The 13712-nt window shown below is 46.6% G+C and overlaps 1 protein-coding gene across 3 annotated transcripts in view; it reads right to left on the bottom strand.

Moving 5' to 3' along the window:
- The window catches only part of NCK2 (NCK adaptor protein 2), a 157903-nt gene that overhangs the window by 17675 nt on the left and 126516 nt on the right, over positions 1-13712 (bottom strand). For all 3 annotated transcript variants that reach the window (XM_058684590.1, XM_058684589.1, XM_058684591.1), the window contains one exon: positions 8164-8885. In XM_058684590.1, the coding sequence (XP_058540573.1) occupies positions 8164-8885 (722 nt within the window). The remainder of the gene's footprint in view (positions 1-8163; positions 8886-13712) is intronic.

Here is a 13712-nt window from a genome sequence, read left to right as displayed (position 1 = left end):
CAGGATGGGTGAGGACATGGGGGGTGGGGGGTGGCGGGGAGGTCACAAGGGCCCAGCGCATCGCCTCCTAGTGAGGGCACAGCAGTGGTACAAAAGAACTCCACATTTTCTTCAGATCACCTGCAACACCTGGTGATCCTCGTTAAAGGTTTTTCCTGGTGGGGGAAGGTGGGTAGAGACACATGGCAGTTGGAGACGTGGCTCAGACACAGCTCCCGAACCAAAAATGTTTGCTCTCCTTTGGCCTGGGGTCAGGCAACAATGATCCCTAAACTCGACTTTTTTCTATGAATCACTTTTTTCTCGACCTCCCCAGAATGCTACAAGGATCCTGATTGGCTCTGGCTGGGACACCCAATGGGCACTCTTAGAATATCTGAATACTGGCAGTATTAGTGAGACACCCGAGAAACCGTCTGTGCGAGGCAAGCACTTCCCATGCACGCAGCTTAAGACCAAAATGTATACACCTCTCGTGAAATTCCTTCCGTAAGTTGCAAAAGATCAGCTTTCAAAGGGCACGTGGTAAAGACCCCTGGCAGGCAGTACATGGGGCCCTCTGTTTAAGGGGAGAAGAGTTGTGAGCCTGCTGTCCAGGCACCTACCTACATATGAGAAAATCACGTTTATGTTTACCAAGTGTCGACCAAAGCCAGATTTAAACATTTCTCCATCTGTCTCGGTTCCTCAGCATCTCTCACTCCACAATCTTGAAAAGTGGAGTGTGCGATCTTCCTTCGCCAGCCGAGAAACCACATCCACAGCAGGAAACAGCCCCATGGACCAGCCAGCGTGCACCTGCCGGGGCCTGCAGCCTCACCGGCCCCTCAGTATGCGTCTGCGCACGTGTGTTAAAAACAAAACAAAAATGCCCAGTTCAAAAAAAAAAAAAAAAATGCTAACGACTTCTGTGCTTCTCTTTCATTGCTAATTTCGTGGAGTGATTGTGACATTACTGAGAGGTGAGCCTAACTTCTTGTAGAAACCAAGTGGAAATCTCAGTCTAAAAGACAACTTTATTTAGCTATTCCTGTAGCCACAGCTAAAAAGAAATCGTTTAACAACAACAACAGAAAAAAAACACAAAAAAACCAAAAAACAACCGACCCAGAGGCTTACACTGGTATAGCATGTATTTTCCACATAAGCCTTTCTGATATATTAAATGCTAAAAACTTCCTTGACCCAGTTTTCAAAATTTTCCATTACAGCGTTAAATATTTTAAAACACTGGAGAAAAACATTTCTTACAGGTTCTGGTGATTTTCTATGAGAGCAATATAAATATTTAGATAAATGGTAGTTCATGATCTAAGAGATTTTTATGAAAATATTTCTGAACACCTTCATGGATAAATTATTTACTTTGACATATTTTTTGTGTTACTTTGAAAGGCTTGTTCTTCAGTTGCCAGTGGTTACTGGATGACCATTTCCCTCCCTACTATGTTTGCAGGCCTGAAGAAATGGTGTCTGGACCCCTCTCGTGGCAGCAAAAAGTAAGCCAGAGGCCACGGTTCTGATTCAAGCTCAACAGTGCATTTAGCACAACCCCAGGAGAACACAGGCACAGAGACACAACTCAGGAATCCTTAGCACTCTGTACTGGTTGGCTGCTGATTCCCATATTGAATTTATTATGCACATTCTGGATAATTAATTCATCAGTTAATGCAAAGAATATTTCTTGGGAGTCCCACCAAGGTAGTAGGATTCAATGGCCAACAACATGACACAACATGCATTCTCTGTGCTGACTTGGCCTTTGAAGGGGGCAACACTGTCATGTCTGGGGGGGGACAAGGACACCCTAGCATTAAGACTGCCCTGTGTCCCAGGGAACATGTGGCCCAGGCCTGCAGGTCAGGAGAGGCTTCCCAAGAGCAAAGGTGGCCAGATGAGACTTCAAAGACGTGTGGACATTACATTGATGAGGGTGCAGGGGAAGGGAGCTGTGTTCTAGAGTTTTCTAGATCTGTATGAAGGTCTGGAGGAAGAGACAGCCCAGTCCAAGAACCCAGGAACCCAGGTGTAAGGAGGAAAAGAGTGATGACACATTAGGACCCAGAGAGGAATGTACAGACAAGAGAGAAGCCACTCAGCAATTATCAGCAACACAAAGAGAAAAGTGGCCACCTGCAGCTTCCCAATGACCTGAGGGGGCCTGCTCAGCTGACCTGCACCTGCTTCATTTACATGTCACAAGTCAGGTGAGTCTGGGCCACAGACTACTCTCTGTTCTGCTTTTGACATTTATACCCCTCCAAAAACAAATCAATGGATTGAGTAACGTTTACTTTCTTTTGTAACACAGCAGAAATGAAACTCCATTTAAAGCCCTTCATCATAAATAATGGCTTTGGGGCTGAAATTCTAAGATTCTCAGGTGCCTTCTATATTACTGAAAGGCTAGTAATTTTGTCCGTTGGTTACATGCAATTTTATGGGCACTCTGCGATGACACGGGAGCTCCCCGGCAGAGTGCTCACTTAACTCGACCAGCACCCCCCCCCTCCCCCCCCTTCCAGGGAGAGAGAATGGGACGCCACGCCTTTAACCAAGGCCAAGGGCACAGCAGAGAAGCCTTGTCGGGTTCTGCAAAAAATTACAAGTGACACCTTGAGCAGATTTGTGACTGATTACCTTTTAAGAAATAGCTTCAAATAAGACTCTTGTCTTTTTTCACATATGCCAGTTAATAGCGTGGATTTGTTTGCTTTAAGGTAAATATTGAAGTGCTAGCCAGGACTGCCAAGGGTCTGAGCCATCTAAGAGTCGGATGAATGAAACAGGTGAGGAGCAGTGAACTCTGAGAGAAGTGCCCATACCAAATGATGGTTCAGGTCCTTCCGGGTTGAAGAATTAGATATAGTTAAAGTGAGAAATATTCTAAAAATCTAGGCTTAAAGTGTCCATTAGGTACGGGGCAAAAAGCCTGACAATCAAAAAGCAGCTTGTAAGTTTTGCAATTGGAAAGATGTAGGTATGCATGGATCACAGTAAAACCTATACTCTTTCTTAACATCAACCCATTTGTGAGAAACCATTAGGAATCAGGGCACCAGACCGTGGATTTAAAAGCTCATGAGCAAGTTAAGTCACTGCTGGAAGGAACTGACTCCATAGCTCCCCATCCCCCGAACTGCTATGAAAGCGCCTTCACTCTACTCTGAGGACTGAACTCTTTCTCATTCTCCATCAGGAACACAGAGCAAATGCAGGAACTTTGTCACCAAGTTCTCAACAGCGGAAAAAAAAAAAAAAAAAAAAAAAAAACACACAGAAAAGCACTTGAGGAGGTGAATTCCACTCAACAGGAGTCAACAGTTCTACCTAAAAGAATCTTTCCAACAAGAGTGAAAATGTTCATCTTTAAGCATGTTTATAGTTCTTGGAAATGTACTATTAAGCAGAAATGGAGTTTAAGCAATTGCTGTAAATATGTATAAAACCATTAAAATTGCCTACCAGTTTTCAAAGTGTGGTCTCTAGACCAGCAGCATCAACATCACCAAGGAATGTGCTAATAATGCAAATTCTCGGGCTCCAGAACTCCCAGGTCGGGAACTTTATGGGTGGGACCCAGCAGTCTGTTTTACCAGGCCCTCAAGGAGATGCTAGCACACGGTACAGTTTGAATATCACCGATCTAGAGAGACAAAGCGATGATATCATCCCCAAACAGAGTTCTGGTAAAAAAAAAAAAAAAAATTACAGTGTTTGTTTGTTTTTGGTGGGAGACAGAGAGCAAGCACAAACAAGGGGCAGAAAGAGAGTGAAAGAAAGAGAGGATCTTAAGCAGGCTCCATGCTTAGCAGAGTCCAATGCAGGGATGTATCTCATGAACCAGGAGATCTGGAACTGAGCAGAAATCAAGAGTCAGATGCTCAGCTGACTGAGCCACCCAGGCATCCCACTCTTAATGGATTTTTAAAAAACAGCAAGGACTGAAACACATGACTATCCATGTGGACAATATGTACGTTCAGTTATCTTCGGCAAGGTAGCTTTTCTCTATCAGAAGCAAATGTACTGTATGACCAAAAATCAGTCCCCAAATCCTACTGTCGAACATAATACATGTGAGGAAGAAAGCTGATCTTTCTGGGATTTTTAAAGTCTTACAGAGGAAAACGGCTCCGTAAACTACAGGCTGACACCATCCAGCTAGGCACCTTGGGTGACGGCATCCTCGTTATAAGCTGTCTCCTTCTGAATGAGAGCAAACGGAAAACTAACCTATTGACAACTAACAGTTCATCCAGAAGCCTAACCACTGGTTATTCTTAACTGTAAGTACCACTTTCCAACCGCATCCACAGAAGAAGGATGGACAAATACAGAAGGATGTATGATGAGCAGGTAGGAACTTTGAATTTTCTAGAGTTAATGAGCTAGGGATTAGCAGGTGCAGGAAGGATAATGGAATATGGAGACTGAGAAATGAGGCTGTTTCACCTTGAGCTGCTGGGGATAAATGACAGTTACAGATGAGAAAGGAAAGTGGGGAGGAAGGGAGAAAAGATGGTAGAGAACACAAAGAATGAGTATTAAGATTCAGGACAGGAAAGAGAGCCCGAACAGGATCATTTGGTTTGTTCATTCCTTCCTCGATAAAACATGGCCGACAGAAAACACCCAGGACTTCACGGACCCTGGATATCACAGGATGTGGCCATGTTTGTGTTTGTTTTTCCAAAATACGTACTTCTCCTTCTGCAAAAGCACACATGTCCTAGGGCTCACACTTGAGTATATTTTGTATTTTTCAAAATAGAGAAACATTGAATATTTTTAAATGCAAGATACCGTCAAGCAAGAGCCTAGCTTATTTATATTGGAATCACTCAGGAGATCTTAAAACATGATACATACCTTGAAGATGCACTCTAAAAAATGCTATTGTGCTTATTTAGAAGTCAGATGTCCTGTGGTAACCTCAGTCAGAGGAAAGTCCCCGGCCCAAAAACTGCCAGAGAGAAAAGGAAATGAAAAGAAGATGTCTCCAAGTCCAGCAGGTATGCCCAACGCATCAGAAACCTTTCTGACTCTGGCACGATACGATGTGATGTCAGGTTACGGCTGCTAGATTAAGGGCTCACACTGGTCTGGTGGTTGCTTTCAAAGCCAGGCTGTCGTCTTAGAAATGCCAAAATTAATATGAAAAAAAGACAAAGAAGGAGAGGAAAGGACGTGAGAAACCCTGGCAAGAGGCAGAGGTAGTCAACGGACAGCAGAAGATTAATAAGGAATGGATCTGTCCATCTGTCCATCCAGAAAGTTCCTCAACAGCCTCTGGTGACCTGGATATGAGTGAGAAAAGCAGACCTAGATCTGCTGTTAGGAGAAATGCAGCAACGTCCCTTGGAGCCCCTTGCAGCCTCCCTTTGGCACAAAGCAGGCATCCCAACGTCAGAAAACGCCACGTGTCATGGCACAAGCCACTGGGACAGGCGTCCCTGGACACCATCAGGTCACATGGCACTCTCGAGCTGGAGCCAGTGCTAGTGAGGGTGCAGGGCTGACGCAGGTCCCTTCCCCTCTCCATCCCCCTGACGTCATGCCATTACTATGTCATAGTTCGGTTTTCTAAGTTAAGATAGAATGCAGAAAACCTAAAAAGGCTCCCATAAAAATGGTTAAAATACAACGTAAACAATGTTTCCGTTATTTAGAAAGTCAGCATATTCTCTAATAATCTAAGACAAACAAGACACTGGAGCTTATTCAAGTGCTGAGATGGAACCCAAATAACATAAATACAGGCACACCTCAGAGATACTGCAGGTTCAGGTTCAGTTCCAGACTGCCTCAGTAAAGTGAGTATCACAATAAAGCAAATCGAATGAATTCTCTGGCTTTCAGGTGCATAGAAATGTTATGTTCACACTACACTCTAGTCCATTAAGCGTGCAGTAGCATTACGTTAAAAAAACTAACGTGCATGCCTTAATTAAAAAATACTTTATTGCTAAAAATTGCTAACCATCACCTGAGCTTTTGAGGAATCATAATCACTGAGTGCAGATTACCATAACAGATCAACAAAGTGAGCAAATGCTGGTAGAAAATGGTGCCAATTAAACTTGCCTGTCACAGGGTTGCCATAAACCTTCAATTTATGAAAAACAAATTTATCTGTGAAACATGACAAAGAGAAGCACAAGGAAATGAGGTATGCCTGTATCCCTCCCTCCCTACTGAAAAGGAGTTGGTCTCTGAGTTCAGATAGTGACACCACTTGAGTATGTTTTTCTTACAGAAAAGTAGTGGGTCCATCCCAAGGCCAGCAACCTGGAAGGCACTCTTCTCATCTACCCTGGCCTCAAGCCCTAGGACAGGAAGAACAATGAAGAGGGCTAACATCACATTGGGGGTTGCTCTGGCCCCTCTGTATTCTAGGAAGTACCTTCAAACTCAAAATTTCTTTTTTTTTAAATTTAAAAAAATTTTTTTTAAGTAATCTCTACGCCCAACGCAGGGCTCGAATTCACAACCCCAAGATCAAGGGTCGTGTGCTCCGCTGACTGAGCCAGCCAGGTGCCCCTTAAACTCAAAATTTCTAAATCAAGATTATATTTTCTGACTCTGGATTATACTCATCCTTTAAGTACTCTGGACCAATCACCTTATTCCATAATTGGTTTTCCAGTGCTTCCTCTAAGTTTTGCTCAAAAGAGTTAAAAGTGTGGCATACTTAGCTCTCCTAAGCCTCAAGCATGATCTAAAAGGAAGCTATGCACAGAGTTTACATCTCGTGAGAACAATTCAATCTGATGTCTTGCCAGAAATGATAAACTCTGGTGGGTGGATAAGAAAATCTCAGAGTTCAGTTTTCAGATGTAGTTAATATCCAGGCCCGGTGTGCCTGCCGCAGCACATCTAAGGCGACTGCCAACTTCGCGACCTGCTGACCCCATAAGGGGTCTGCTTTCTACCACCATGGTGTTCCTCCCGCCTCGAAGAACAGATCACAGCTGTCTGTCTCTCAAAAGAGGAAAAACACTTCTGTGGCCTTGATTTCCTCCAAGATCACTCTACAAGAGTCTTGAGTATGCACTTACTCATTGTGCTACCAACCTTCCCAGAGGACACAAAATTACACACAGATGACATAATCACTAGTCTTATAGTTTGCATTTAAAAAATTAAACTGAAACCTGCCAGGACCGATACAATGTAATCACAATGGATTCTACCTACAGAAGAAGTCTTGTTTTGGGGGCGTCTTATCATATCTCATCAAGGCATATCTTCAAATAGATCTACAACACCGGTTGAGTATTTCCACAATGTACACATGAAAAGGTTATCCTACGTGACACTGGCCCAGTTCTTCCAGACAGGCTCAGCCACATACCTGAAACACAAACCCCAAATCTGTCTGCTGCTGGAAAGGGATCTGCTACAAGTCAAGTGGCCCCATACCTCTGATTCAGTGCACAAACACAAACTCCTCTCTCTCAAGCACTGTCTTTTGCTTTTCAATTCTGTTCATAAGTGCTTTAAAAGCTTTTCAGAGATGAACTCCATGGTGCCGCCTGCAGCAGAGATGACCGTAGGACTGTATGGTTTAAAAAGAAAAACCAACGAACCAACAAAGGCTGTCTCAGAAATCAGGGGCCCCTCCTGCTGAGAACCGACAGGCCCAGGACCCAGAAAGAAAACCAAGTCAACCACCAGGGCCTGGGAGGGGGGCAGGATGTCATTAACACAATGGGAAACCTGGAAAGAAAATTATGTCTGAGTCTGTAGAACAGAAAAGGGGTGATCTCAGTAGAGCCATCTTCGTGAGCTGAAAACCATTTTACTTACCATCCCATCCGTGAAACTGCACCTGCAGGAGAATGACGGCAACAGCCCCCAGCTGAGTTACTTACACCCTCAACAGATTTAAGTCAATTACAGAGCAGCAACCTTACGCAGGTGTACAGGCACAGCGCATTCGGCTAGCTTGACCGGAGCCTCAAATATTTGGGGCTCTATGTTAACAAGAGCCCCAAACATTCTTTCGCTATTTTTAGCGAGCTCTCACGCAGTGTGGAAAGGGAATCGAGCAGACCAGCCGCGTTACGCAATATACATACGCAGCCGCGCAGGTGCGCAGTTTTGTCCCGGCGCCTCCCTGCGCGGGGCAGACCTCGGCCACCCCGGGACACTTACCGAAGACTCGCTGTCCCTAATGAGGAAGTCACCCTCGACGCCCCGCTCGTTGAGGGCACACTCGGCCTGGTGCCGCGTCACGTTCCCGTAGTACCACTCTCGGCCCGCAAAGCGCCCGCTGCACGCAGGGCCCGCGTAGCTTATCTGCGGCGCGTGCGAGGGGTGCAGGGTGGGCCCGTCGCTTAGGACCACCACGTAGTTTTTGGGGACCAGGCCGACCTGCCCCCGGGCGTTTTTGCACTTCCACCACTCGGGGTCGTTCTCGGGCTTCTCGATCACCTCCATGGTCTCCCCCTTCTCGAAGTTGAGCTCCTCCTCGGTGACCGAGCTGAAGGGGTACAGCGTCTGCACCACGTGCAGGACACGGGCGCCCTGGCCATTGCTCATGGAGGCACCCTTCCGCAGGCTCAGGAAACTGGGGGACTCTGCGGCCGCTTCGTCCACCTCCTCCAGGACGTAGTTGGAGGGAAACCAGCCGATCTGCCCGTTGTAGCTGCCACGCCACCAACCGTCGCTGCACTTCTCCATGACAGTGACGCGCGACCCCTTTACCAGGGACAGCTCGTCCTCCCTCTCGGCCACGTAGGCGAACTTGACGAAGGCGGGGATGTTGAGGTCGTAGATGCGGTCGGCGCCGCCCCCGTTGGCTGGGTACTCGGCGTCTGTGCTGGGGGTCGGGGATGCGTCTCGCGTGCTGGTCTTCCTCTTGGTCTTGCCGAGGCCTGTGGAGACACAGCAAGGGCTCAGTGGGCACGGAGCACGGTGCCAGCCAGCACGCTCAGGGCATCACTGGTGCTCGGACACGCCTTCCCCATCCCTACGACACATGGGGACAAAGCCACTGCAAGCACACCCTACAGCCACCACTGGAAAAGGTGCAGGACAGTGGCCTTGGGCAGTTGGCCTTGGGCGCCTTTGTAAAAACTGGGAATTCCTACACCTGCTCTCTCATTCACTTCTAAGAGTACTAGCGGCGCAAAAGAGATCAAAGAGGCAGAAAGCTAGTTTCCTTCCGAAAGGTGATATTTTTAGATAATTCCTATGCTTCTCAGAGAGAAAAATAAGGCATAGACAAGATGTCTTTGGCCTTGTAGTGGACGGGAAGTTGGACTAATGAACTAGGCAAGAAGCAGAGCTACCTGCCTGGCTCCCACCTGGCTCCCCCTGTGGCCAGCCTACGGCCTCTTCCACTCACGGGACACTCAGGACCTGCCCTCCCCCCACCCCCTCAACCAGCCACAGAACTGCCTGGCAGCACCCTGATGGCAGAAACCAATGCCCTCCTTTCGTTCTTCTCTTCCTGCAATTCTGTCCTTTCCAAACGAGAGACTCATTTCCCACATGTTGTGATGAGCCAGTTAGAAACCCATCAGTTGACCTGTTAAGTGTAAGGCAGAATTTTTCAGGTTGATTCAAAACCCACTAGTGGATCAAAACAATCATTTAATGGGTTGTGACCAGCTTGTGTGTGTGTGTTGAGTTGTTTGGTTTCTTTAAGGGAAGAAGAAAGAAAAATCTGCCTCAAGCACAGTATCATTGTTTCAGTTACATAAGGGAGTAAGTGCTGAGTTGTAATGTGAACCTTCTTTCTTCCTGTGCATGGGGAAAACTGTGTGAAAAGCCCTAAGGGAACAATGTTTCAGCCTGGTTAACATGCACAAAGCTCTGGAGCCTTCTTGAGAAGTGAGCCTAGGGGAGGAGGGCACATCAGCGCCCAGAGCCACCGTGTGCCACTAGACTGGTTGGTCAGGGCCATGTCCCCCAGCTTTTCCTAATGGATGGCTGCCTGCCCACCAGCCCTGCACAAGCCCCTAACTTAGTGTGGAGATTTTCATGGTACAGAAGCTGTGGCCACTTGCAGATTTTTTTTTTCCCCTCAAAATGACACCAAAGCACTTTTATGGGTAGCTTGTACCTCTCTCTCATTTTATACCTTCAACTGGAGTAAAGACAGAATGATCCTTTGCTTCTATTCCCCTGCTGAGTGGACAGGAGTTCAAGAGGAACACAACACTGGCTTGTGATCCTCCTCTGCTGTGGAGAGTTGTGCACTGCTTTCTATGGCCGACCCACCCCTGGGCTAAGACTCCACTGCCCTGGGACACGTGCCGGGCTCCGCACCACCAGCTGGGCCCTGAGCAGAAAGGCACTCGGACATCACAGGTGGGGTGACAGCACAGCGATGTGAAGCGGTCACTTACAGGCATTTCAAGTGAACACACAGATTGTTGAAACAAATGGCTTTGGCGGTTTGTTGTTGTTGTTTGTTTTTTATACCACAGCATTTTCGGTGTGTAGGAGACACGAGAGTAAACCAGGATATCAGACTAAGTTAAAATTTTAGATTTCTACTTACAAGTCAACTTGCTTTACATGAACACATGAACCTCTAAATTATCAAATGAGTCCTTCTGTATGATTTCAAACCTAGGTTAGGTTAGCTACGCGTGAGAGTGCACTGGGGTGATTCACTAGCTTCAGAATCCAGAAAGCAGACAGTTCACGGAAGTACACTTCTGTCTCGAAGGCCCGGGCACCAGGGTATTCTAAGCCTCATCGCCTCATCAAGGAGTCAGCATGCTGAGGCAGCCATGACCAGGCAGAGGACAGTTTTTATTGGTAATGAACACTTCAAGAAATAACATTTACAAGTAACTTTCTAAGACACCTTTTCAAGTTTGTGAGTAATGACAACTACTTAAAATACGTACAGAAGAGCAGGGTTTAGAACATTCATTGGCACAGAAAGGTGTCAAAGTCAGCAGAAAAGACAACGTAAGACTTTAGACCTCGTAATACACTGTCGGAGACACTTTACAACCGACTTACGAATACAGCACTTTGCGGACTCTTTTCAAGCACAAAATAATCACTTTAGCCATCAAGTTTTTACCAGGCACCTTCCCAGACTTTGGGGAGACCAAGAAAAACAAGACAGGCATGCTTCCTGCCCGTATGGAGCTTACGTTTTTCTATCAAGACCGGAATATCCCACATAGCAACCACACCATGGAAAACTAATCTGCTTTGCTCTACTGTGACCCAAATAGTCTTTGAGGCAACTCTGGAAAGGGGGGTGGGGTGGGCGGGGGATGGATGGCAGCACAGTGACTGACAGCACAGCCCAGAGGAAAATCCTGACTATGCCACTTACTAGCTAGAGCTCTTGGGCAAGTTACTTAATCTGTGTCTTTCTTCTCTTACCCATATAACGTGGACAACAATGACACTGTATCCTTGTACTCCGGCTGCCATAACAAAGTACCACAGACTGGGGCGGGGGGGCGGGCAGTGCTTAAACAACAGAAATTCATATTCTCATAGTTGTGGGGCTAGAAGTGAAAAGATCAAGGTGTCCGCAGGGTTGGTTCCTTCTGAGGCCTCCCTCCCTCCTTACCTTGCAGATGGCTGCCTTCTTACTGTGGGCTTCCCTTTGTTGTATGCTGGTGTCCTAATTCCCTCTTCTTACAAGGACACCAGTCACACTGGATTAGGGCCCACCCTAAAGACCTCATTTTACTTCAACTGCCTCTCAAAAGACCCTGTACCAAATCCAGTCACACATGGATTTACTGGGGGTTAAGACTTCAACATATGAATTGAAGGACATAATTTAGCCCCTAACAGGTACTGGAATTCGGATTGTAATATAAAGCACAGGAAGTGCTCTATGAATAACAATTGGTACTCTCACTGAGTTGGGGCTTTGAATTTCTTTTTTCCCCAGAAAGGTGTTTTACCAGGAGAGGGCCAAAGTCCTCTTTGAACACTTTTGGCAACAACCTTACCAGTGCCAGATGGCCACCAAAATAGAAAGCTTGCCTGTCAAGCTTTTGGCACCCGGGAAACATTATTCCACAGGAGCAATGTCATAGGTAGCTGCTGATGCAGTGAAATTCAAGAGACAGGTGTCTGGGAATAGGGAGGAACCTGACCCTACTGACATCTACCTTATTGGAACGCTCACAACAGTCCTGTGACAAGGTGAGCATCCCCCCATTTCTGCAGGTGGGGAAACTGAGGCGGAAAGGGATCGGGGAACTGACCCAACACATACAGCCAGTGGAGTGGCACTGACTCGCGCACCAGTAAAAGCCTGTTTAATCCATAATAGTCAAGAGGCACACTTCTGTTAAGAGGCTGATGCGTAGCAGGATTCCTGTGGCAAATGCATCATGATCTTCACGTGATTTCTATGGGAAATGCAGCAGGACTATGGGGGGGGGGGGTCGTCAAAAATCCATCCTCGCTTTCAATACCAACCCTCCAAAGAAGTGATGGACCTTTCCTCTGATTCTAGGGAATGGAAATGGCCCGCGTCTCCAGGCTGAAGTGGGGCTGAGGTTTAGGGAATGAAGATTTGGGATAAGAAATGTATCATGAGTAGCCATGAGGCCATGTGACCACTGCTGTGTGATCTCAAAGGCGCAAAGGGAAATTTCTAAATGCAGAACAGGCACAGTGGTTCATGGACATCTCACAAAGGATGACTCTGCTGCCGTGCCTGCCAGCCCCAAGCCCTGGGCCACCCCATGGTGTCCAGGCTCCATGCGATGTTTCTAATTCAAAGGCAAGTCTGCTACCTTTTAGGGAAGGAGACAGGGTGGGCATTCCTCAACTCCACTACTCTTCTTGTGGCTATTTTTTCCACATATCTTCTGCTTCATTTCTTTTTTTTTTTTAATTTTTTTTAAACGTTTATTTATTATTGAGAGACAGAGAAAGAGCATGAGCATGGGAGGGGCAAAGAGAGGAGGAGACACAGAATACGAAGCAGGCTCCAGGCTTTGCGTTGTCAGCACAGAGCACGACGCGGGGCTCGAACTCACAAACCGCAAGATCACGACCTGAGTCGAAGTCGGATGCTTAACTGACTGAGCCACCCCCTGGCCCCTCTTCTGCTTCATTTCTTCTTTCATTATAGTCATACCACCTACTTCTCTCTGTTGTAGCAAAAACACCTGGAACTCCAATGTGTGGTTTTGATTTTCCAACAAAGATAACGTGATCTTTTTTCCCCTCTTACAATTGTATTGATTTTCCCAACAGGACTGGCAGTCTCTGGCAATCCTTACCTACTGTAAGTAAACAGTAACTAACCAAATGTTAATCAGACTTCTCCTCACACTGTCTCTGTACCATATTTTGGAAGACCACACTTTCCCATGAGGCATGCTCCCTTTGGCCTCTCATGAATTCCTGGGGTAGCCTGGCGATCGAGGAGCCCTGCTCCCAGCCCGGCCACACCCCACCAGGCTGGACTTCTGAGGCATGGAGGAGCACTGGTTTGTTTCAGCAAGATTTGGCAGGACCTCTAATGATATGCTTTTCCTCCAGTTCTCCAGTTAATCATAAAATCCAACTGCACGGAATTTATTTGATGCTTGAGCGTTTTGGTTGGAGGTTTTGCCACACTGTGCTCTGCGTGAATCGTATTACGGATAGGAGTATCTAGAATGGGACCGTCAGAAAATCTCTGCAATTGCTGGCATGCCGTACCGGGCGACGTTAAGCAACATTTTTTTTCACAAGGTAATGACTTTCTCTAC

This window comes from Neofelis nebulosa, chromosome 9 (genome assembly GCF_028018385.1).
Source record: "Neofelis nebulosa isolate mNeoNeb1 chromosome 9, mNeoNeb1.pri, whole genome shotgun sequence".
Taxonomy (NCBI): domain Eukaryota; kingdom Metazoa; phylum Chordata; class Mammalia; order Carnivora; family Felidae; genus Neofelis; species Neofelis nebulosa.
The sequence above is the reverse complement of the archived record's forward strand: the minus strand, read 5'-3'. Positions and strand labels throughout refer to the sequence as shown.